General features: G+C 51.6%; 2 protein-coding genes across 2 annotated transcripts; one reads left to right on the forward strand and one right to left on the reverse strand.

Annotated features, from left to right (window-relative positions):
- The first annotated feature begins 424 nt into the window (after window positions 1–424).
- On the forward strand, window positions 425–20,862 carry MICALL1 (MICAL like 1). The gene is made up of 16 exons (XM_021553958.2): window positions 425–615; window positions 6,707–6,755; window positions 8,723–8,864; window positions 9,975–10,078; window positions 10,747–10,874; window positions 12,960–13,537; window positions 14,076–14,139; window positions 14,796–15,178; window positions 15,455–15,933; window positions 16,399–16,533; window positions 16,867–16,993; window positions 17,350–17,440; window positions 17,814–17,887; window positions 18,295–18,409; window positions 18,740–18,786; window positions 19,086–20,862. The coding sequence occupies exons 1-16, from the start codon at window positions 470–472 to the stop codon at window positions 19,205–19,207; spliced, it is 2,784 nt and encodes a 927-aa protein (XP_021409633.2). The 5' UTR covers window positions 425–469; the 3' UTR covers window positions 19,208–20,862.
- On the reverse strand, window positions 20,863–24,745 carry C5H22orf23 (chromosome 5 C22orf23 homolog). The gene is made up of 6 exons (XM_031503683.2): window positions 24,634–24,745; window positions 24,415–24,477; window positions 23,874–24,050; window positions 23,267–23,401; window positions 22,164–22,264; window positions 20,863–21,871 (listed from the first exon to the last, which is right to left on the reverse strand). Exons 1-6 carry the CDS (start codon window positions 24,722–24,724, stop codon window positions 21,767–21,769), a joined length of 672 nt encoding a protein of 223 aa, XP_031359543.2. The 5' UTR covers window positions 24,725–24,745; the 3' UTR covers window positions 20,863–21,766.
- Window positions 24,746–24,763: the final 18 nt, after the last annotated feature.

The raw sequence follows: 24,763 nt of genomic DNA on the forward strand, positions 1-24,763 counted from the left end.
TGACAATTCATTGCCTCGGTGTTGCTCGGGGTTCCTGAGATTGTATCTCACTCTTCCTCTGGTTCTTCCACGGTTTCCTGTGAAGCGCTGCCTGTGACTCCAAGTGTCTTGATCTTCAAAGCTTCTCCTTGGCCCTGAGCCTACCCTGTGAACCCCCTACGTCCCATCTGAACTCCACCGCCGCATCTTATGCCCCTAGGACTGCTGAGAACTGCTTCTGCCTGGAGCAGCCTGTGTCTGAGCCTGAGACGGTTTCGGAAATCAGGTTGCCGGGTGTTTTTTAATTAGTTGAATTTAAGTTGTATTCAGGTCCAGCTCTTTTGCCGAGGTGGGGAGGGTGCTCCCCGGGAAGCGCAGAGCGCGGGGGCCCGGCGCTTCCGCGGCGTGCCCGGCCCCGCCCGCAGCCCCGCCCCGGGAAGCCCCGCCCGGCCCCGGGCTGGCGGCGGCGGCGCTGGGAGCGGCCGCCCCGATGTCGGGTCCGCGGGGCGCCCTGCAAGCCTGGTGCCGCCGGCAGTGCGAGGGCTACCGCGGCGTGGAGATCCGCGACCTCAGCACCTCGTTCCGCGACGGACTGGCCTTCTGCGCCATCCTGCACCGGCACCGGCCCGACCTCCTGTGAGTGCAGGCCGCGCCGTGCCCGCCGCTCGGACGGGCGCCGCGGGGCCCCGGCTGCCGCCCGCGGGCGCTGCCGGCAGGAGGAGCGGGGGGCGCGGAGCTCCGGGGCGCGGGACCCCGGGGACCCCCTTTCTGGAGGGGTTGGGCCGCCTGTGCCCAGCAGCGATCGCGGGGGTCACAGGGGCTGGGGGCGATGGAGGAGCCGTGGGAAACGGCTCCAGGCTGGCCGGCAGGGAATCTCCCTGAGCATGGAGATGAGGGGCTCAGAGAGCAAAGGTGTCTCTGTTGCGCTGATGTGCTGGTAGGGGATGCGCTGAAGAAAATGCTGTCGAGAAATAGTTGGGTACTGGGAATGAAGGATTTCATATTCCCAGGAAGTGCTCAAAGCCAAATTGTGTGGAGCTCTGAGCATCTTGGTCCAGTGGAAGGTTTCCCTGCCCATGGCAGCAGAGATGGAATCAGACGATCTTTCAGGTCCCTTCCAAGCCAAACCATTCTATCAGTCTATGTTTCAGCAAACGACCTTATGACCTGGTCCTGCAGACCTGTCAAGGTCAGGGTTAGCAGAAGTTTTGTGATATAAGGCTGGTGAGATCATGGAGGTGGACTAGGTCCATACACCCTAGTGGGAACAGTGCCTACTGGAGAAGAGACTGGTGTTGGTATCTGGGTGCGGGGGTGTTTTGCCTCAGTGAGAGGTGAGCTTTCACACTTCAGGAGGGCCAGAGGCCTGTCCTGCACAGGGACATTCCCAGCTGCCAGAGGCAGCCACTCCGAACTGTGTAGAGGCCTGGACGAGGTTGCTGCTTGCATTTGCATCTAACTTGTTTCCTCTGGATTCCACAGTGAAAGCAGGAGGTAGCAAATGCCAGTAGGGGTATTGAGCCTCTCTAGCCTCCCCCAGCTTGGGTGTCTCTGGGGGCGAATGTGAGTTTCAGGAGGCAGACGGTGAGTTTGGGATTGCTTGGGGGCACTGTGTTAGGCTGGAGAAACTGGCTGAGCCGCTGGAAGGAATCTGCCCCAACCTGCCGCTGTAACCCTGTGTGCCCCGGCGGTGCTGGGAATCCAGCGCCCATCTGCTCTAATCCCTGGTAGTCCTTGCAGGGCAGGTAGGCATTGCCCCACCTCGCTGTGCCGCCGGTGTGCATGCGCTCCTTGGCCTGCCGCTAAAACCAGCAAGGGTGATGCGTCCCGTCACGTTCTGCTCTGGGATTGGTGGTTCTTCCTCTGAGGCTGCCCATACTGACCAAGTTCTCTTTCCTGAGCTGGCCTCAGGAAAGCTTTTTGCCATGACAGCAACCTCTGTCAGGCAGAGGATTGACTGTGACTCCACTGTGGAGCTGTGGTGTCCATGAGAGGGTGGAACAGGCGGGTGTCTTTACAACCTAAAGCTGAGCAGGTAGGCTGGAAACTGTGCTGCTGCCTGCTGTGGTTCAGGTGGCTGCCCCAAAACCCTCAGCATGGTGTTCTTGAATGACTGAGAGCCAAGACATACGGTCTCTTTGCATCACATCTCTGGGTCTTGAAGGAGCTGTGTGGTCTTGTGTCCTGCAGCTCTTGGATGGTATGGCTCACTCTGACTAGCTAGAATGGAGCCTCTGAAAATGCTCCCAGTTGTAAGGCTGTTGGGTGGGAAGAGGCAAATTAAGGGCAGGATCACTTGCAATTATTAATTTTTTTGTAAATGGCACAGCAGCTGTTAACTGAAAAGCAGAGGTTCACTAAAAGCTTATGATAAACACCACTAAAACCACCTGATGGTTTCTCATTAACCATATTTGCCATCCCATTAATGCAGAGGCTGTTGCTCTTAAATTGTCAGTGGGTTTAAATCTGCTCCTGGCCGATGTCCTAACTACATGCTTCACATCTGCACGAGCTGCATTGTAGAGACAAAGCCCAGGACCTTACAAGGACATGGCATGTTGTAGAAAGATTTTCAGACTGCCGTCAGGAGAGCAGCATCATTTCATCTGATTCCAGCTTCTTCAGCCTGTCCCGATTTGGAAGTGGGAAGATTGGATCAGAGGCAGTAAATCTCCTGACAGCCGAGGAAAAGTGGTTGCCCTTCTTTTCTTCTAAAGTGCTTTCAGTCAGCTCGGTAATGGGACTTGGCAGGGATCTGCAAGTGCCTTTCTGACCTTGTGTGGTCTTCCTTTATGTGGGGCTCTCTTGGCCCACATGAGACAGCTGTGCTGTCCCCGAAGGCTGGAGTTCCTCTTAGCTCCACAGAACTTCGAGTTCCTCTGCTTCCCTGCTTCCTGCTGGCTTCCTCTGGGATTGCAGAGAGGGGAATGGGCACATCCATAGGAGAGTTGAGCTGAAGCTCTTCTCTACCTGTGTGACACCGCTCCTCTGCCACCCTGATCCCCTGGGTAATGCTGCTGTGGTGGCTGCCAGACTATCCCGGTTTTCTGACCTTGCCTGGATACACGCCTGTTGTGCTGCTGTGCTGGGAGGGAACACACTGAGGAGGAGGCTGTCATGAAAGACCATATGGGTAAGTGAGACTGAGGACAGTTTTCCACATGACTCCTCATTTGAACACAATCACCATGGAATAAGTCAAACTGGCATCAGAGGGATGTGCTGCCCTGGAGAGCTTTGGAGCAGCTCCCACAGAACTCTTGGAAACAATATAGACTTGGGCTTTTTGAAAGAAGTAGACTGGAATTCGTCAGTGCCTACTGAATTCAGCTAAAGGTGTCTTGAAGTGACCACCAAGAACAAAGTGCACACCTCTAGGACCTGTGTGCTGAACCGTGCAGATGAAAATCCCTGACTCCATTGTTGTTAGGCACTTCACTTGGCTTCATTAGCTCACTGTCCCAGTCAGGGAAATGGGAAACTTGGATTTAGCCTCTGACTGTGCGGCTGGCTGTGTGATCTGGAGATGAGGCATTTAATCTCTTCTCTTCCCTTTTCAGTTAAGCTGTCAACATCCAGACCAACTTGACAGTGGACTGTGGGGATTAATGAGTTTGTTTGCTCAGTGCTCTAGAAATCTGAAGCATGAAATTAGTGTTTACAAGGCATTTGCTACAGATTAATGAAGCAAAGAGCATCTTTCAGCATCTCAAGCTGTACAGCCTCCCTGGCACACAGGGAAGGATCTTGGCATTCAGGGGTGAGAAGACTAAAGGAGTATGGCACATGCCTTTGGAGTGTTGGGAGAGATGGAGGCTTGAGAAAAACAGGAGATGAGAGCTGTTTTAGAAATGCTGTTTTGTGTCCCTAGAGCCATGGGTTTGGTTACAGGCAGGATTACAAATCTTGTTTGTTCCTTCCCATGTACTGCCTGCATTTCCCTGACAAGACCTGGAAAGCTGAATGGCTTATTATGTGGCACTGCCTTAAAGTGCTCATGATTTATATTTGAGGAATCCAGGAATTTGCTCTGGTTTTAGCTGTACGGCACACCCTTCCCCCTTCCCTGGATCTGCTGTGCTCCCTGGCAGCTGCCCTAAAGCCTGGAGTGCTTAGTGGCTCTGCATGTATCTAATTAGGTAAGTGCTTGGGATGTTATTTGCATAGAAATATTAGTCTGGGATATGGTACAACACTGAGGTTTGCTGAGTCAAGTCAGTTGTTCAGCTGGGATGGCCAGAGTCTCGCCTGTTCTGATATTCAATTCCTTGTTGGCAGGAGAGGAGCCTGAGTAGGGCTGGATGAAAGACTGCTGACGTCAGGGCAAAAATATAATGTGACATGCAGCCGCATGTCACAGAACTGTGAGATGGCAAGTTCTGGGCTCTCTGCATGGGAGACAGTTTATAGAGGGGAAAGGGGTGTGTCTGGAGTGACTTTTCCCCGTGCCTGAGAGGCCATGCTCCTTGCACATTGGTACTGGGAGCTTGCCTGGAGCCACAGGGGTGCCACGTGAGCAAATGGTATATGGGAGTGCTCATGTCAGGAGCAACACAGGTCAGTGTGGTCCTGCTTGGCTTATCAGAGAGGGAGCTGGAAAATGCAGTGGAGAGGAACTGAATAAACTGATCCCTGGGGCCATGTACACATGGACTTCAACATCTTGGATAAATCTGAGCCTGCAATCCTGCATTAGTGGAAAAGAATCTCCTGTTCCCTTGCTGCTTGGTAACCCCTTGATACCTCTTGAGCTTCACATTCTCTCTGCTTGCATCTGCTTTTTCTAATGGAGTTGCCTTGGTAGACTAAAACAGCTTTGGTTTGCTGAGGCAGAATGGAATGGACATGATATTTTGTCTGTTAGAAAATACTCTCCCAGCCCACCAAGGAGCTTCCAGCTATACCACTCCCATATCCTGAAAGTGAAGGCATTCAAAATGAAGGTCATGAATGTTTAGAGGACAGTTGATATATAACTTTGCTGTCATTGCTTCTCCTGTGTTCCAAGTTGGCATTTTCTTTAAAAGGAAAAAAAAAAAAATACTGCTAGGTTAAAGGATTTCTCTTGGCAAAAACAAAACAAAAACCTAGGGAAGAAACATCTCCCAGTGGAGACTAGTTATGATTACAAAAATGGCAGTGGTTTTGACATTAAAGTATAGGCTGCAGCTGACGCCTTTGCTCACCAGCATGTAGAGAAGGAAAAGTTGTGGTATTTTGAGCAGTCTGAGCTCTGTACATGCATTTACATGAGCTTTCAGGAAAGTAACAGAGCTGAATATCCAGCCCACCTTTCTGTGTGTCTGCTGCATTTGCTCCTGCAGCAGCCAGTGACTGCAGCTTCGTTCGTCTGTGAGGAAACGGCACCAGCAGCCTCTTGCTTTTGAAGGGAGGAAGTGTAATTTTATAGTGGTGTAGGCAGCCGGGAAAACTTTCCTGAGCTCATCATGGACTTCCTCTGCAGCTTTGGGAAAGCTGCGTGAGGGGCTTCGAGAAGGAGCTGGCTGCCCTGCCATGCGGCACCATGACAGGTTGTGTTGGTGTTCCAGGAAAAGGCAATAAAATCCAGAGGGGGATGGAGGAAGGAGGTTCATGTAGCTCCTCTCTGCAGGTGTGTGGTGCCACCTCACCTCCTGCACACCACATTCAGGGTGGGGAATGCATTCCCTCCTGTAGGCTGAATTGTCCTTCTGTGTTGATCTCCCAAGCTTTGGCACGTCTCTATGGTCCATTGGAGTGGCTTTGGTTGACCCTAGACCTCTCTGGACTGTGTCCTCCCATGAATCCAGCTAGCAGGCACCAGACTGCTGCACGAGGAGTTTTTTTTGTAGCAAAGCTGAGATCCTCATCAGGAAGGAGCTGTAAGCAGTGCAGCGTGATGCTGTTTTCACACATTATACCCACATGCACATGCAAAAGGCATAACTAACTCCTTCCTGCATTTCTTCCCCTCTTTTGGAAGCCTGCAGACTGCTTTAATGTTCTGCCCTCTGCTTCCCTGGTGAAGGTATCTAATCAGTCCCTGTGGCCAGGTTGAACTCCCAAAGGACTGCAGGGGAACAAGTGAAATGGGTTGCAACAAATGTATGCCCTGGGTTGGAGCCTGCTGGGAATCCTCTGTGTGCCCTGAGCACCTTGCATTCAGCTCCAAGGGCTGCAGCTGAGGATGATTTGTTGTGCACCGTGAATGTTTGGGGGAAAGCAAGGACAGAAGTGCAGTTGAAGATCTGTGTCATCCCAGATTCCTTGCGGTGGTGCAGGGAGGTTTGTCCAAGGACCCTCGAAATGCCACCTGTATCTGCCCCTTCTTTCTCTTGAGGTGAGGGATCTTTATCCCCATTCACCACTGTTGGACCAGTGGCCTTGAAAAGCAAGTCTGGGGTCATGGCATGCAATCTTTGGTGCAGCAGTGTGTGGTGCTAATTGAAACATGGTTCTGAAGCTTTTAATCTCAAGGGCAGAAGCAGGTAACAAGAGACAAAAATGACATTTTAATTTCCTGGTCACCACCCATTTGGGAGTAATTTTCTTTTTTTAATTGCAATTTCCCTTTGGTTTCCTTATCCCGTTAAAACCTGAAATCTGCTTTGCCAAGGTTTTGTTTATCTAGGATCTTATGTGTTGAGTTGTTGTAAGGTTGACTGCCCTGGGAATCTACGTATGATGGCATAGGGGCACTTTTCCTCTGCACTTCATGTGGCTATTTTGTGCTTTCTCATTTCAGAGACTTTGATTCTCTCTCCAAGGATGACGTCTATGAGAATAATCGCTTGGTAAGTTCCTGTTCTTCAGTGCACAGAAGGAAGAAATTATGTCAGAAGGACTTGATGGAGGTCATGTCATGTGGGAGGAATTTGTGACAGTACTGAGGGTATAAGAAAAATCTGTGTTAGTAAGTAATAGGCAGGAGCATCTTTGGAAACAAGGGAATCTGAAACAACAGCTTCCAGCCTGGTTATCCTAATAGTTGCCAAGACAACATCTCAGGTGAAGATTTAAATGGTGCAACATCTTGACTTCAGTTGTTCCAGATTTGCAGGCAGGAAGCATGGAAGCAGGAAGCTAGTTTTACTACAGGATTCAGCAGAGAGGAAGGTCATGTAGACCCTGGTCTGCAATGTTCCCTTCCTGCTTGGGACAGCTGGAGCCAGTAGCAGAAGCAGGCAGTGTGGAATGGGGAGGTGCCCAGCCCCAGGGGCTAGTGGTAGGACAGAGCAGCAATAGCCCTGTTTGTTTTAAATGACAAAAAGTCCTAGTTGCTACAGGCTCCATCTGACAGTCTGTGGAAAGGCACAGCCCATCATCTTCCCAAGATGAGTTGTGCTACATATAAATATCTTAAGGGTGGATGTCGAGGATGAGGCCAGACTCTTCAGTGGTGTCCAGCAACAGGAGAAAGGGCAATGGGTACAAACTGAATTACAGGAATTCCTCAGCTGAATATGAGGAAAAACATTTTTTACTGTGAGGGTGACAGAGCACTGGACTAGGCTGTCCAGAGAGGAAGTGGAGTCTCTTGCTTTGGGGATATTTAAACTCTGTCTGGATGTGATTTTGTGTCACCTGCTTTAGGTGAACCTGCTTTAGCAGAGGTTTGGAGTAGATGATGTCTGAGGTCTCTTTTAACCCCGGCCATTCTGTAATTCTGTGATTTGGTATTTACAGGATTAGGGCTGTCCAGCTGTGTCCTGGCATGTCCTTTCCTACTCCATTTGGCCCCTTTCAGTCATTAGCAGCTTTTTCCATTCAAGACCCACACAATGGGTATCTTGTCCTATTAGAGACCTCTCAGGTGGGATCTCTCTTCACTCTTTGCTCCTTGCAGCCTTGTGTTCAGTAAGACTCAGTCCAGACCACTGGCTTAAAGCCAGGCTGAACAGATCAGGAGGTCCATGGGGGGCACTTTTATACTCCTAGTTACTGGAAATATCTATTTTCTTTTGTTTTTCCATTCCTTTCCTTTATATCTCACACCCTGCACAGCACCTCTTGCCCCAGAGACTAGACACCTTCAGTCTTTACCTACACCCAGTACCTTTACCTCACCATTCAGTGCCCAAACCACTCTCATCTCTTCCAAACTTACTTCTCTTCAGTCCCTGCCATAGTCTTGCACCCCTGTCCCTGGGAGATCAATGTGGGTTCTCTGTCCTTGGCTCAGCAGAGGGATGGCTAGTGTAGAGACAGTAATCCACACACACTGACAAGTGGGAAACTCTCCAACAGCTTTTTATCTCTTCCATTCCTTCCTTTTGGGTAGCTGTGTATGCAGTTGGAGGAGATGGGTACTCCTTATCACAGTGTCCTTGTTTCTGCTTGCTGAGACACAGAAAAGTACTGGCAGTACTGGCTTGTGCGTGGCAGGGTGCTGGATGTTGAGCCAGGATGGCTCTGTAGATTGTGGGAGGGGAAGGTGTGGCACCCCAGAGCAGGAAAAGATGTCCAGTCAGTGTTTCTGTGGGGTGAGCATTTGGGGTGGCTGAGGACACTGCTCCGTAGAGCTCAGTGTCACTGGAAGAACCTGCCAGCCCTTGGCACAGGGTTTTTTTTCAGTGAAAACTTGAAGGGAACCTTGCTTCTGTTGCTATTTTTTTAGTCAAGCAGCATGTCTGGAAGCCTCTGTCCATAAGGGATGCTATAGGTTCACTAACCTTTCTGGGGTCCTTCCAATTTCATGTCTCTGTTATTTTTCATGAAACATCAGTTTTCTTTCCTTAATGCCTCTGTGCTGTTCCTGCAGGCCTTTGAATTGGCAGAGCGGGAGCTGGGCATCCCAGCCCTGCTAGATCCCAATGATATGGTCTCCATGAAAGTCCCTGACTGCCTCAGCATTATGACTTACGTGTCTCAGTACTACAACCATTTCAACAACCCCAGCCAAGGTGAGTGTCCTCCCAAACCCTCAGGTTTCCAGTTTGCCCCTGTTTGAGTGCAGGAAACCCAGCACCACCTTGTGCTTCCTCCTTCCTGTGGCAACTGGGAGCTGTGTTTGTGGGGAAGGGGAGAGGAGTAGGTAGTACCTGCCTCTCCTGCACCTTGCTGGTGCCCCTGAGGAGGGCTTGAAAGAGACAGTGCATTGGGGTGAGGTGTGGGGTGATGTAATAGCTCAGGCTGTGGAAAAGGAAACGCCTTTCTCCTCCCTCTGCACTGCATTCCTGCCAACTTGGGTTGAGCCACCACCCCTGGTGCTCACCAAAACCCTTTGTGGTCTGCTGTAACCCACTAAAATACAAGAAAGCTGAACAGGAGCCCATCTCCCACAGCTAATTTTCATGACATAGGTACATGTAAAGTGACTAGAGGACAGAGGGAGTGGAGCCAGGCTGGAATGTTTCAAATCAGTTCATCTGTCCCTACAACTGCAGTCTGAGCTGAGTGCTTTGAGCCAGCTCTTCCTGGGCATCCTTTGGCTGGGTGGAGATGAGAGCTCCAAGTCTCCTCTGCTTCAGACTGTAGCCACAACATCAGATAAATCTCTTCCACTTGTATATGCTTCTCCAGGGATGCTGGTCTCCCAGACAAGGAGTCCTGATGGAGATTGGTGTGTGAGCTCCAGCTCTGACAGTAAGAGATGCTTCACAGACCTGCTGACAGCCTGGAAGCCCTGAGGCCCAGTGGTTCACAACAATACATCAGTAGCTACCCCAGCTCCCAGCTGCTCTGGGCTTTGAGCATTGCTTAGGGAGTCAGTTACGAGGAAGCCAAGTAGCACGTGATGAGTAAATAAAATCACAGTGGGAAGCTGGTATCCCTGGGCCACAGAAGGAGATCCACAGCAGGCCAGGCTCTCTGACAGCCTCATAGCTTACCCATTATTAGATAGTGTTTGCATCTTCCACCTAAAATAAGCACTGAAGTTTTGGGAGTGGCAAGTCTCATCCTATGTCACAAGGCTGGATGATTTTATTTCTTTTCCCCTCCCCTTCACGCACATGGGTGGTGTGAGTCACCACTGCTCTCCACGCCTGATCCTCATTCCCTTTTGCCTCCAGCCAGTGTCCCTCTGCCTATGAAGCGACCAGCTGCTGCCTCCTCTCCTCCTCTGCTGTCACAGAAGACACCCGTGGCTGCTGTTGAGAGTCCTTCAGCACCACAGGTACCTAATTTCTTAGGAAAGTTTCCAAGACAGCCTGAGGCAGTGGTACCCCCTGCACTGAGGGTGAGGAGACGGGAAAAAGCCTGTCACAGAGCCATGGACCTCTGCAGGAGCCTGCCTGTGTGTTTTGAGGGTGAGGGGTGTTTGGGATTTTGTTTCCTTGTGGGATGCAGCTGAGACTGATTTTTCTCTATGAGTCTGTGGACTGTAATTTGTCCATGGCAGGCAAGAGGTTGGGGAGATTGGTGCTGGGTGTCCTTCCTTATGTGGAGATAACCTTGTAGATGAGGAAAGAGCAGGAATGTAGGATTAGAATGGCAGAAAAGATGCCTTTTATTTCAGGTTTTAGCAGTTGTCTGGGATGGGACCTTTTTCAATGTTTTGGAGGACTCTGGTGCATGGGGTATAGATTAGTCCCTTCCACAGCCATTCAGCTGTAGATAGGACCAAGGCACCTTTTGAAGTGGACTCTTCTAATTTGGGAAGAGGCAGCCTGCCTGTGCCTGGGCTTGAGGGCAGCTGTTCTGTACATTGTCAGCCCCTGAGGTCAGCCCCTGAGCTGTGCCACGAGTCCTCAGTGATGGGCCTTGCCCAGGGAGCAGCTGCTCTGGAGAATCCAGGGTCTGGGGAGCAGCTCCATGCTGAGCTGCCTGCACATTGTGTCCCAGGATGATCCCCCCTCGGAGCGGTCCCAGCGCAGCACGCTCAGCAGCACCTGTGCAGCCTGCCAGCAGCACGTCCACCTGGTGCAGCGCTACCTGGCCGAGGGCAAGCTCTACCACCGCCAGTGCTTCAGGTATGTCATGGCCAGGCCTGCTGGGGCAGCCTCTCCCCTCAGCACACTGGGGGTCTGTGGCCTGCTGCACCCCATCTTCAAGTGTCTGCATCCCTGGACAACATGGAACACAAAAAACAGTGCTTGAAATAAAAGTGAAGATGTTCCATTTGCTGCCAGCCCCCTGTCCCAGAGGTCTGACTAGCCCCTTGTGTCCATGTGCTCCATTCCTATCCTGCTCCCTGCCTCCCTTGCTTGTGCTTTCCCACTTCACTTGGAATCCCAGCTTCTTGAGCTTCTCCCACCTCCATAAAAAAGGATGCTCTGCCTCTTTACCACCTGCCTACCCAGGACCATCCCCCTTCCCCTTCCATTGAGGTCTGAGCCATGACATCATCCTACAGAGCTCCTTCCAGCTACACTCCACATCCTGAACTGGATATACAGGCTTCCATGCTGCCTGGGTGGTGCTGAGCTCTCAGGGAGCATGTGGAGAGCTGCAGACTGTTAACAAACTGAGGAATGAGCAGCTCTCTGGTTACTCCCTGAGTGCAGGTCCTTACCTGCAGCACCTGTGAAATCATTTACTTTGCTTTCCCTTCTGTGATGATGAAGAAATGAGATCTCTCCCATGGGCCACAGGACAAGGGTTGGCATCTGGTCAGAAACATCGAGCCACTGGGAAGATGTGGGAGGCCTCATTCACCTGCCTAAGCCAGTTGACAATGTGCTGTAGAAACAGTGTCACAGGAGGGCAGCTCAGCTGGGGCCCATCAGGCTTCCCATCTGCAGCTGGGACAAAAGCAGGAGTTTTGGGGTGCAGGTGCAACATTCCCTCATGGACCAGGAATAGGTGAGGTGCCAAGTCTGCCATGGCACAACTCATTGCCCTTCAGACTGAGCAAGGAGACCCCTGTAATTTAATCCCAAATGTTTTATCTCCTGATTATTTTCTTGTCTATTTTCTGCAAACTGCTTTCTCCCCTTGTCTGAGCTTTCCACCTCATTTCATCCTACCCCTTCTGTCTAGAGTTCCTATGTCCTCACACTTCTGCTCTCCATTTCAAAGGAAATCCCAGTCAACTGGATGCCCAGAGCAGAATTCCTTCCCAAAATTATCTGCTGGCAGTGTAGGGCAGCCAGCTGCTGCAAGCACCAGGTATTCAGACAAGAAGGAACAAGCTTGGTTTTCATGGGAGTGCTTGATCAGCCCCTTGCCTTTGGCTGTCTTTCATGTATGCTATCCTCCTCCCTTCCCAGGTGGAGAAGGACTGACTTGGCTGCCAGTGCTTTGTATCATGCTTGCGCCTGGAGGGCTTCATTAGGAAGCATTCAGAGGCTCAGCGGGGGAAGAGTGGATGATCCAAGGAGATGTAGCAGACAGCAAAGGACAGGGAAGCTATTAGCCCAATTTCAACAGGCAAGGAGTGTGTAAGAATGGCCCTGCTGCCTAAGGCCAAATGCTGTGGCCCAGCTGGATGCCATGGTCAGCATTACTGAGGCTGAGCATGAGACCAGGCCAGGCTTGTGTGTTCCTTCTCCTGAATACTCTGGAAGCCTCCAACACAGTAATTCTCCAAGTAGAAATTGATGTAATTTTATTTAATAATCAGCATTGGGGTGTGGTTGCTTTACAAACAAATGTGTCCGACATCTCTTTCACATGCCAGGACCCTTGGCCCCCGCAAGGCAGCCCGTAGCCTCCCTGTGCCAGTTCTGAACCAGTTGCTCCCTAATTCCAGTTGATATTCACTGTTTTGTGACTGTGAATGGTTGATCCCTCTCCCCATTCCAAGTGTGAAAACCACATCATGTCTCGATAGTAACTGTCACTCTTCCATATCTATTCAATCCTTTCTGAGATGAAGGAAGAACCCAAATGCATGCAGTATTTGAGTTGTGAATTTGCCATGGGGTCCTACAGTGGCCTGGTTACATTTCTCTGCTTCTCTTCTTTTCCAAATGACTTCCCCAAGGGCACTCTAGGATTTAATAGCAGGGGTAAGAACTAACTCTATCCCTACGAGGGTCTTTCAGGTGTGTTGCCTTCTGTGAAGGGCAGGGTGGCATCCCCCATCTCATGGTGCTCTCTCTTCTCATTGGCAGGTGTAAGGAATGTTCCAGCACGCTGCTCCCGGGGTCATACAAGCCTGGGTCAGAGGCAGGAACATTTGTCTGCACACAGCATCGTGGTAAATTGGCCATGAGTGGGAAGGCAGAGAGGAGACCCAGCCTAGACCGACAGTCACCAGAGCTAAGAACTGAGACTGGGGCTGACAGCATGGGAGAAAATGCCCTCCAGGCAGGAGCAGAGGTGGGGAAGGATGATGGTGACTCCCAGGAGAGTGTGGCAGAGACCTCTACACCTGCAGAGGGTCTTGCTGGCCCAGCAGAGGACAGCACAGCCAGCAAAGCAGAGACGCCGACACCCCCTGCTCAAGCTGGCAGTGGGCCACCTGTCTCCCAAACTCCCCCCAGGCCTCCAATCCCCAGCAAGCCTGCAGGGCTCACCCAGGACAAAGCCAGCTCACTGGATGGACAGCTCAGAGACTCACGTCCCACTCCAGCCCCAAGGAAGGCCACCGATGGATCTGCCCTCTCCCCTCCAATCTCCCACCCTGTCCCCCGGCCCAGGTCCACTCTGCAGGGCGAGGGCAGCGAGTGTGGGCCTGGCATGGTGAACGGTAAGAGGGCAGGGTGGTGACAGGGGTTACCTTCCACATCTTCAGTGGCTGAGGTGCTTGACTGCAGGATGGCTGAGTTCCTTCCTTCTCTGCAGCCTGACAATCTTCTGTCTCTGAACAAATCTTGGGCTCAGACACCAGGTCTTTGATTGTCAGCAATTGCCAGCCATCCCCATAGCAAGGAGAGTGGTACTATTTTTCCTGCTTGTCTGGTCCCTTGTACTTCTCCAGAGCTCTCCAAAGGCAGCAAGCCAGTGTGGAGGGAAGCTGGTAAAGCTGGAGGAGTTTGCAGGTTCAGGAACAGAGGGGCATGTCAGTTCTTCAGGTGCAGCTCCCAGGGCAAAGCGGGGAGAAAAACGCAAAGGGGTTTTTTGGGGTTAACTGGCTGCATCGACTGTGGGAAAAATGCCATGGGGTCTTCAGTGAGTGGGAATAGCCACCTTCCTGTGGGAAGGTATCTAAGGTGCCTCGTGTTGGTTTAACCTCTTTTCTTCATGTCTTTTCGGTGTTGTGACAGTCTGACTCTATGTCTTTCTAGGTCGGCTACCTGAAACCAGCCCCCCTGTCCCAAAACCTCGAGGGAGACCCTGCTCCTCTGATCGGTACGTCCCTCTGTTTGCAGATCACCTGAGAACTCCATAGTGAGGTGGGGCTATGGAGACAGCACAGCTGTGTTCTCTTCAACCTCCATCAGCTCCTGCTCTTAGGAGGATGTAGGCTTTGATCTATTCTCCAAAAGGTGCTAGCCCAGCACGGTCAAGCTGACAGTGTTCATCCGTACCTCCCAGGGCATTTTTCTCTTATTGTAAAGAGTCTGAGAGCTTCAGAAAGGTGTTTATGTGGCACAGGCAGATTGCCAAATGCCTTCTGAAATGTCCCTGCTTGTGGGTGCTGAGAAGGAGACATTTGTCTGCCTTGTGGAGGGTTTGTCCTGAGAAAGGTGGGAAGACCAGCTATGCCCATAAAACTCAGCCTTTACTACTGCTTAGAAGATGGAGGCTGTCATATTCAGACACCAAAACACTGGGCCCAGCAGGCAAGTCAGGCAGGCTGTGTTTCCCTAAGGCCTGTATGTTTGCCCACCAAGAGTGAGACACTGTGTCTGGGGAAGCCTAGGGCCATCCTTGGATGAGAAAGCTGCTTTTGCATTGGAGACATCCTGCTCCATCTTTCTTTCTCCCAAAGGCAAAGTCCCTCTCCAGTGCCTTGCCACCCCATCTTGTCTCTGTCATCTCAATTTCACTTTCTCTTCTACCAGTGGTGGAACAGCTGCAAGAGCCAAGGATCCACCATGGATGGCCTTAGTGCAAGCAGAGCCCAAGAAGAAGCCAGCTCCCCCTCCTCCCCCAGGCAACAGCCATGAGACTCCAAGTAGGACTTCAGAGGAGGATGGGGAGGAGGTGAGGAAAGCCAGGAGTGAGGAGAGCAGGTCTGATATCGCGGAGCCCAAACCGTACAACCCCTTTGAGGAGGAGGATGAGGAGGAAGTGGAAAATGCTGACACCCAAAAGAGCACACCTGAGCAGGAGCAGAGCGAGATTGCTGCCAAACCTCTCCACCCGTGGTATGGCATCACTCCTACCAGCAGTCCAAAGGCGAAGAAGCGGCCAGCTCCACGAGCCCCTAATGCTTCTCCACTAGGTGAGCTTCCTCCTGCTCCCTTATCTCTCCTCTTCAGCCTCTGTGCATCCCCTTGGAGGTTCCCCCTTCCCAGGTGCCTCTGCATCACCCTGGCAGGCCAGGCCTTTATGCAGTGATGGTTGCATTAGTTTGCATTAGCCATGTCCTCTCTAGCCACTGGAGCACAGCATCTGCAGGCAAGATTTTACGTTGACCCTTGTGTCCAGTGTATGCCACCCTCCCCTTCTGTCCTGGCTGTCCCTTCATTCCTTCCTGAGCTCTCCCTTTGCTTTGCAGCCCACCACCCCATCTCCAGGCTGTCACACTCTGAGCCATCATCCTCCACCCCATCTCCAGCCCTCAGCCTTGAGAGCATCAACTCTGAGAGTTCAGCCAAGGTGCTGGGAGACACCGATGAGGCCTCAGTGCCCAAAAGCTCCTCTGAGCCCACTGTGCACATGCCAACAGCTGCCAAGACTTCCAGCGCTGATGCACCGCTGGCCAGTGTCTCCTGCAGTGAAAGCCCTGCTGTCCCAGCCAGCCTCTACACCAACTCCTCCTTCTCCTCCTCCAGCGAACTGGCCAGCCTCAGTGGGGAGACACAGCCCAGCACCCTGCACAGCAGCAGGAGCATCTCCACTGGCAGCCTGAAAACCAGCCCTAGCCAGCTGCCTCCCAAGCCTCCAGCTGGGGCTAGCCCTACACCCATCCTCTTGGCTTCAGATGGTGGTGCTGGGAGCCTCAAGACATCTTCCTCACCTAAACCACAGCTGAAGGTGAGATGATGACCTTCTCCCCATCCAGATCACAGGGCTTTTCTTCCCCATCCATCACTTGGTCACAGGGTATCTGCAGATACAGGCTTGCCCCTTTGGTAGGCTTAATGTGTGACCTCTGAAAGCAAGCTTCAGGCCTGTGTTAAATGCTGGCTCTGCTTGTACTTTGCCTATCCCGTGTGCTGGAGAAGCAGCAGGATGTCATGTAGTCTGAGCAAATAGGAAGGGAACTATGAAGGAAAATGTTTCAGCATACTTGTGAGGGAGAGGCTAGGAAAATGATGTCAAACAGGAGCACAGTCATTTTTTTGAGTAGGTGCTGGTGGAAATGAGTGCTGCATTCCTCTTTTAGGAGGCTGTAGGGCAGGACAAACCTTAGCGCTGCCCTGTCTGCTTATTCCCACCTGTTGGGATCCCTTCCCTTCCCTGGATGCTCATGTGTCTGCTTTTGTCTGCCCTCTCCAGTCTTCCTGCAAAGAGAACCCCTTCAATCGGAAGCCATCTCCTGCTGCCTCCCCCTCGGCAAAGAAACCTCCCAAGGGCTCCAAGCCTGTGCGTCCTCCTGCACCAGGCCACGGCTTCCCACTGATCAAACGCAAGGTAAAAGGGCCCTGGGGAGCAGGGAGGGAAAAGCCAGCTTTGTGCTATCCCCCAGGGCTGTAGCAGTCTTCAAGCACCCTGCTGAGGCATGTGTGGGAAGGGATTACAGCAGGTGGCTGTGGCTGGAGAGGAGGGTGTGTAGGCTACACCTTGTTCAAAAAAACATCATCATCTTCCTTTACTCCAGACTGGAGTGGGATAGGGATTTCAGATCCACACTTCAATGGAATATTCTGTTGTCCCTCTGCCCTTGCTAGTATTGACCAAGCTCTGGATTACCCCTGGAAACTGGAGTCTGGTGGTAATGAAAGTGTCTGATTTATGGTTTGGCAGGTGCAGACAGATCAGTACATCCCTGAGGAAGACATCTATGGGGAGATGGATGCCATTGAGCATCAGCTGGATGAGCTGGAGCACCGTGGGGTGGCCTTGGAGGAAAAACTGCGCAGTGCTGAGAACGGTGTGTGGTTTGGGCTGTCTGTGGGTGTGGGGCAGGACAGACCCTAGGGCTGCCCTCTCTCCAGCCAAGGAAATAGCAACAGTGACTTCTTCCCTGCTGATGCTGGGGTTGGAAGAACACAAGAGGCTGTGCTGGCCTCCAAGATTGGAAACAACCTTATCCTGAACATGGAGATGCCCCTAGAATGGAAACAGGTGGGAGAAGAGATGGGGTCTCTCTGGGCCTCAGAAAGAGGCTGAGGTTGGGTTGGCTCTAGCCCAGTGCCTCTCCCCTGGCTAGGCAAAGCCCAGCCTGTTGCAGGGTGATGGGATCCACCAGGGCTGGGAATGGCTCTGAACTGTCCCTTTGCTTGGCAGACAACCCTGAGGACAGCCTGCTTGTGGACTGGTTCAAGCTCATCCATGAGAAACACATGCTGGTGCGCCACGAGTCGGAGCTCATCTACATGTAAGTGTGTGCAGGTGTGTGGAGAGGCACTGACACTCTCCTGGGGAATCTTTCTCAGCTCTCCTGAAATGGTGCTTCCAGGGGAGATCCAGACAGGGCCTCCTTGCCTAAAAAGGGAGGGAGTAAGGGCAAGCAAATCTGTCCAGATGTGCTGAGAACTGACCCACAGTGTATCACCAGAGCCTCTGCAGCATCTACTCCAGGAAGGCCCTGAGCAGTCAGGGCTGGTCCTTACTAGTCCTTGGCTCCCTGGCTATACAGGACAAGATCAGCATCTTGAGGGTTCTTTCCAAGCTCACCCAGTACTTTGGGATGATGTTCCACCTCTCTGGAGCCTTGCAGTGCTTCCCAATATTTTCCCCTTCCTTTGCAGCTTCAAGCAGCAGAACCTGGAGCAGCGGCAGTCGGATGTGGAGTATGAACTGCGGTGCCTCCTCAACAAGCCAGGTAAAGCACCACTCTGGGTGTGCTTACCACTTTTTTCATAGAATCATAGAATATATTGAGTTGGAAGGGACCCACAGGGATCATTTTTCCCCTGGGCATCATCTCCCCTCTCTCTAGGTGGATCTCAGGTGAAGAGAGGCAGATCTATAGGGATGCCATTGCAACCAGCTGGCTCTAGAGGCTCTAGCCTCTAGTGTACGTCCCAGTCTTGTGCAGGGATGTGCTCTTTTTGTCTCCAGGGAATGCCTCATGCAGGGCTCTGTCCCCATAGCACTGCTAGCCCAACTGGCCCTGTAACATAGCAGGGTAGAGGGGATTGTGCTGGAGATCTCTGCCCTGAAGCCCTGAATGTCAGTGCTCCTTCAGCCATGTAATTGCCTGTCCTTCCCTGGGGTTTGGCTGGGTAGAGAAGGACTGGACCGATGAGGATCGAGGGAGGGAGAAGGTGCTGATGCAGGAGCTGGTGACCATCATCGAGCAGAGGAATGCCATTGTGAACTGCTTGGACGAGGACCGGCAGAGGTGAGTGAGGAATGGGGTGAGCTGGGGGAGAAGGGAAAAGCACAGCCTGTCTGACTCAGTGCCACATGGTGCCTTGTGGGGGTGTCCCAAGATGTCCATGTTGCTGATGTTTTCCCAGGCTTCCCAATCCTTGTCTCTGAATGCTTTGTGTGGGAAAGACAGGGCAGCACATGCAGCCTGTGGGATTTATCCTGCTGGTTGCAAATGCTCACAAGACAGTGATGGATCTGCCCCTCTATGGCTTCTAAGTAGGAGGCTTTCTAGCCTTAAACAATATAGCAGCTGTTTTAAGGGCTGAACTCCTGACCTCTTTCCCATTCTTTCTTTCAGAGAAGAGGAGGAGGATAAAATGTTGGAAGCCATGATTAAAAGGAAAGGTAAGAAACAAATGGGAAGCTTTTTGTAGTGATGTTTTCACTACTGTCCCCAGTAAGGAGCAGCACGAGCCATTTGTGAAATTGTGTGCAGGAGAGATTGAATCTATTCTGTGTAGACTGGACTTTCCTGTAGGCCCAATAAAGTTAGAAGCACAGTTGTGCTGCACACCCCTATTATCAGAGAAAGGGTTCATGCAGTAGAGGGTTTTGATTCGTGGCTGTCACCCTTGCCCACTGTCTTCAGTATGTCTGTACAACTACTGACATCCCACAGTAACAACATCCCTTTGCAACCCCAGAATTTCACAAGGAGACGGAGACAGAGAGCAAGAAGAAAGGCAAATTCAAGCCCATGAAGGTGCTTAAGCTGCTGGGCAACAAGCACGACTCCAAGAGCAAGTCACCCAAGGAGAAAAGCTAGAGCAGGGGACACCAGCAGTGAGAGGGAACCCCAACTTGCCTCTCCCACTGCTCCCTCCCAGATATCCGAGCTGCCACCCCAGGGAGATGCCAGCCCTCAGCCCAGAGCGGGTGAGAATGACCAAAGCCCTCCCATTCCCGAGGCTGTGGGGGAGCATGACCATGCCCTCCGTGAAGCCTTGTTAACAAAGCGAGAAGAAGACGGATTTGCTTTTCAGACCTTACCCAATTGCGTGCTCTTATCATTAACTGAGAACAACAAAGGAGTTTTGTGTTTGTGGAAAACTTGCACTAACTGCACCCCGTCCCTTCTCCTACCCTAACTGTGACAGTTCCATGTGCCTCTGACTTCTGCCAGGAGGAGACTGGGCCTCCCTGTCCCTCCTTGCCTGCCCACTCTTGTCCCTTTTCTGTCCCATTTTTAACTTCAGGAGAAAACTGACATTAGAATCAGGATCCTTTGGGTTTTACTGGCCTAAACTAAAAGGTTAAGAAAATACTCCTGCATCACAAGGCTCTAGAGCCATAGCCAAAAAACAACTGGTGCCCTATTTATTTTGAGCCGTTCCCTCCCTCGAGCACCAGGGGTGGGTGGGCTCTGTCCCAAGGCTGAGAGGACCCAAGGGGACAGCATACAGCTGCTAGGATGTAGCTCACGTGCCCTACTCAGGAACCCCACTGCTGCTAAACACTGCTGACTCTGCTGCCTTCCTGGGGAGGGAGGATCTGTTCCTTTTCCAGGCAAGGGCAGAAAAGCTCAAGATTGAGTGACTGCTGGTGAGGGGCACTAAGTTGTGTCCCTGCTCACCTGTGCCACCCTTGAGCGGCAGGGGAGAGAGGCACGGTCACAACTGACCTTTACCCAGCTTCATCTGTGTATACTTTAGAAGTGTGCAGATGTGGCTGGATTGTTTTTTACACCTCCTTTACTAAATGAATTCAAACCTATCCTAAAACTTTAAACCCCTTATTTTATTTGTCATGTGTGTGTGTGTGTGTACATCAGAGGAGGGAATGTGTTCTTCCAACCATCCCTTCTTCCTTCCATTTTCTGTCTCCTGCCTTCTCTTCCAAGATGATGAGTTATTTATTGAGTCATTGTATCAGTCTGAATTAGAGTTTCATGGGTGTTTGGTTGGTCAGTTGTTCATCATGCCTTCTCATTAGCAAATTAGACATAACCAGCCCTGAGCCATCTGCTGCAGTCTCTTCTAAAAACCCAACTGGCTTTAGCCAAAATACTCTCGGAGCAGTGCCTTGCAAGGTGGCTGGTGTAGCATTCTGGAGAGGGATCCTCATTTCCCAAAACCAGAGGGACCCGAGCCCCTCCTCAATCCCAGCATGGCCCCCATGGCTGGGAGCTGGCCAGCTCAGCCCTGTGCTGGTAATGCCATCCTTGCTATACCAAGCAGGCTGATGAGGAACAGTGGTAGGAGAGGGGAGATCCCAAAATACAACTCTTCTCCAAGGACAAACAAATCTGCTTTAGAGCCTACTGTCACATCACTGTTGCCAAAGGCCATTGGGATTGCTGTAGCCTGACACCCCTTGGCCCTGTGCCCAGTCAGAAATTTGGTTTGTAAATTATACTGTACTAACCCCATGACTTCCATTCACCTGAACAGAAATAAAAGAAACATTGGATTTAAAAAATGATTGTGGATTAGGTTTCTCATTCTTTTGTGCACTCGTGCTGTCCCAGGGCCAGGGCATGCTGCCTGGCTTTGGAAAGTGGCTGAGTATTGCTAAGAAGCAGAGGATGAGATCTTAAGGAAATTGGAAACTGGACGTTATGCTGGGATTTCCACAGGAAAAGTGGGACATAATGCTTCAGCCTGCTGGAGGACAGAGGTGTGAGTATTTGTGGTTGAGCAAACAGCCATTTCCAGTCTCTATGGGAATAGAGTGGCTATTCTGCATACCATGCTTTCAGGAACTAAAAAATCGCAGCAAGTCCACAGCAAAGAGCAGCAGCCACTGGGGTGAAATTCCCTGTCCCTGCTTGGCACAGCTGTGTTCCTGAGTTCCTGCCCAGTGGGCTGCCACCAGAGGTTTGCTGATGCCGCAGGTCACAGTCACAGTGACCTGCAGCAATGCCAAGGGCTTGTGAGTACACAAGGCTGTACAGCTGCACTTCCTCCAGAGACATTCCTGGCATCACAGGGCCAGGAGCAAGCCAGTTACAGGTATGGTGTCAGTGTGTGTTACCATCACGCTGTCACGAGAAAACTCCACTTCTGGGGAGATGGGAAGGAATGACATTTCTATGGATGGATTGCTGAGGCACTGCAGAGGAAAAAGAAGGCTCTGCTTTGTCATGTTTTGGGAGCTGTTGCTGTGTGTTTTCATGTCTTTAATATTATGGAGCAAGAAGGGATCCAGTGTGTGGGAAGGATTTTACAACTTCTGTCACTGTGTATGTACAAATTGGTCCTGCCTTCTAGTTTCTGGCAACAGATTGTGCTGCCCCCTCTTTGGAAACAGACACAGACTAGCCTCTGATTCCCAGAGTCTGGGAAGAATAGGTGGGAACAAATTGCACCTGTGTTTTGCCCTTGGCCTAGTCTTGGAGATTGGATTTGTTCCCAACAGGGAAGGCTTTTGTCATGATATTTCTCATTTCCTCACTTCTCTTCTTGTCAATGCTCTTCATCTCATTCAATTTCTGCAAAGTAGAAAGGGGGAGAGCTGAGTAGGGAGAAAGCCAGCAGCTTTTTTTTTCTTCTCTTGCCAATCTCAAGAATAAAAACTGTTTCCCTGATTAAGTTACATGCACAGATGGAAAGAAAGCTGGAAAACCGCTATCCACCATTCCCCAGATTCATGCCCGAGCTGTGCCATGAAGGGAAGCAGCTCTTTGCCCCCTTCCCTGCTCAGATATCAGAGAAGACTCTGCTTTATGATCTCTGACACATGGGATTCCCTTCATGCACTGTTCAGCCAAGGCCCTCACATACCTGTGAGATTTCAGTGAGGATGATCCCTTGATACTTCTTGCCCTGTCCTAGAGCTTCCATCTCTTCCAGGAATTCCCTCCTCTCTTGAATTTCATTCTTCACTGGTGGATAGAGAGAAAGAACTGTGGAAACAGAATGCAGCCAAAAAGCAAGAAAACACATTTCTGTCTAGATCTGAACCCCCAATTTCCTAAAGTTCTGCTTGAACAGCAGCCCCATCAAGGCAGGGTGATATCTGCTGTAACACTCACCTTGCCCAACATGTCATCACAATACCTCAGCAGTCCCTTACATAATGGATATGTCCCCTCTGCCCAACTTCTTACCACTCCCTGACTCCCAGGAACAGCAGTTTTCTAATTTTCTTTATGTAGACAATTCTCTTTTGCTTGTGGGCAATTTAACCAGTCAGTGGATGGAGACAGAACCTGTGACAGAACTTGTGACAAGTGTTGGAGACTACCAAGCATGTGTAAAATCAGCTGCACTAGCTCCCTGCAGCAGGGAGTATCCCTTTTGTATACACTGCTCTAGCAATGCCCATCTTTGTGCTGCCCTGGCTGGCAAAGGACTGCCAGGGCTGTACACACACTTTCAAGCACAGATTCAAGCACAGAAAGGTATTAGGCAGTGTTTTGCTATCCCAGTATACACTGCAGGCCAGAGTCTTTCACTGCCTCAAATTCTGCTTGATATTCAAGCTTTGCTAGTATAACTGCTGTGATCCTGGAGTGGAATGGCCCAAACTGTGGTCAGGCTATCAAGTGACCTGGTCTATGTTGCGTCATACTTGCTGGGAAAAGGACCAACAGTACCTGAGCTTGTTTCCCATGTATCCCTACACATCCCTAGGCTATTCCCCTGCCAGCAGGGTGCATTTTGTGTGGGCAGCCCATCTGCCAGCAAACCTCATCAGTATAAGCTCTGTGGGGATGGCTGGATCAGAGTGTCACAGCAGCGAGTCCTTTCTCTTGGGAACTGGCCTTTGTGGCTCCTCCTGTAACATGCTTCAGGTTACTGGCAACACAGCCTGCCAGCCCAGCCCTAGGAGGGAGCTGGCTTCCCAGGCTTCCTGCCTCTCTCCTGGGGACATGACAACGTACATTCTTCAAACCGGTCAGCCTCAGCTATCTCCTCTTCCTTTTTCTGAATGAACACCTGCTCCACCTTCTCCTCCACGTCATCCTTCCCTGATGCTAAAATGTTCTGAAGTCTTCTCTTCTCCTTTTCCAAGTCTCCTAAGAATGCCAAAGGAAAAAAGCATTATTATCAGCACGTCTCCTCATGGAGGAGCCTGACCACACTGCTTCCCTGCTAACTGTGCCAGAGGAAGTGTTTCATTAATGTCAGTCCATCCCTGGACTGTGTGCAAGCACCACATGGGTGTACAGCGCCCACCAAACCAACATCAGAGGTGTGGTTCACCTTTATGTGCTAAAAAATCACGTAGTGCCCCATCCTTACTCAGGGACTGTGCAGGTCGCTATCGCCTGTCACCCCCCAGCTGGCAGGCAGAAGTCAGCGAGCACTTACAGGAGATGTTCCCTCAGAGATCCATTTCTGAAACATCTTTGCAGACTGAGAGCATGAGGATGTGATACAGCAATTCAGATGCACTGCCACTGCTGAGATTGAGGCAGGGGAGGGACAGAAGGAGAAGAGAGGCTCTAGGCATCACCATGTATTTATTAGCAGTGATCGCTGACTTACGTGTGGGCTGTGGCTTGAATTTCTCCCGGGTGTAGGCATCCCCTGCCTGGCAGACCCCGGCAGGTCGGAGAAGCGGTCTTGCTGGAAGCCTGTGTGGCTGACAGGCTGCTGGGGAGGAAACAGTTACTGGCTGTTTGCTGGATGGGGAGAATCTCTGAAGGGGCAGGGCATCTCCGCCTGGGGGACGAACCAAAAATAACAGCAAATCAGACAGGAGGGACTCTGAATGGATGGCTCTGGGCCATTACCAGCAGATCTACCTGTTGATCTATAGCAGCATCACAAACGAAGACCCCAGTGCCCCAGATGTCTCACCCTGGTCACTGGGCACGACAGACTGCGGTTCAAGTCACACCGTTACGCCTTGTTTCCTGGGCGACCCGTGGGGACAGCTCTCCCGCTTGTCCCCATGTGCCAGCAGCCGCTGTGCTGCTGGTTTAAAGCACTTGCCCATCCGAGCAGGCTCTGGGCGAATGCCGAGATGCAAAAGCTCCACACCACAGCACAGCAACTGGCAGGAGAGCCAGGGCGCCTCACTCACGTTTCACATAGGCCATCAGGTATCGCTTCTGGGAATGCGTCATCTGCAACTCCTCCATCATCCCTGAAAAACACAACGCGTCGATGAAGAGGCAGCAGAGCCGGGCTGGAGAACCCGCCCTAGGGTCACCTCCTCTCACAACCCCAATCCGAAAGGGAAGATGCGGGTTTAGGAGACTCCAGCCGGGGCGGCAACACCGGCGACGGGCTCCGCCGTTACCTTTCACTAACTCCCGGGTGCCTGTGCTGTAGCGGGCCGGCCTGCCCGCCGCCGAGAGCCCGCCGCGGCCCGGGCACCCTGCGGCCTCCATCGCCACGGGCGGCGCCCGCGCGGCACGGGGCAGCGGCGG

This window comes from Lonchura striata, chromosome 5 (genome assembly GCF_046129695.1).
Source record: "Lonchura striata isolate bLonStr1 chromosome 5, bLonStr1.mat, whole genome shotgun sequence".
NCBI classification, from domain to species: Eukaryota; Metazoa; Chordata; class Aves; order Passeriformes; family Estrildidae; genus Lonchura; species Lonchura striata.

What these genes read in the sequence shown, in the direction of transcription:
- C5H22orf23 (XM_031503683.2), bottom strand. Translation starts at nt 24,724, where the DNA reads ATGGAGGCCGCAGGGTGCCCGGGCCGCGGCGGGCTCTCGGCGGCGGGC. An exon ending in ATTCAAGCCACAGCCCACAC is followed by an intron (nt 23,402 to 23,873) that starts GTAAGTCAGCGA and finishes TGGCATTCTTAG; the next exon opens with GAGACTTGGAAAAGGAGAAG. An exon ending in TCCTCACTGAAATCTCACAG is followed by an intron (nt 21,872 to 22,163) that starts GTATGTGAGGGC and finishes TCTACTTTGCAG; the next exon opens with AAATTGAATGAGATGAAGAG.
- MICALL1 (XM_021553958.2), top strand. Translation starts at nt 470, where the DNA reads ATGTCGGGTCCGCGGGGCGCCCTGCAAGCCTGGTGCCGCCGGCAGTGC. An exon ending in TGGGCCTGGCATGGTGAACG is followed by an intron (nt 13,538 to 14,075) that starts GTAAGAGGGCAG and finishes ATGTCTTTCTAG; the next exon opens with GTCGGCTACCTGAAACCAGC. An exon ending in TTGGACGAGGACCGGCAGAG is followed by an intron (nt 18,410 to 18,739) that starts GTGAGTGAGGAA and finishes TCTTTCTTTCAG; the next exon opens with AGAAGAGGAGGAGGATAAAA.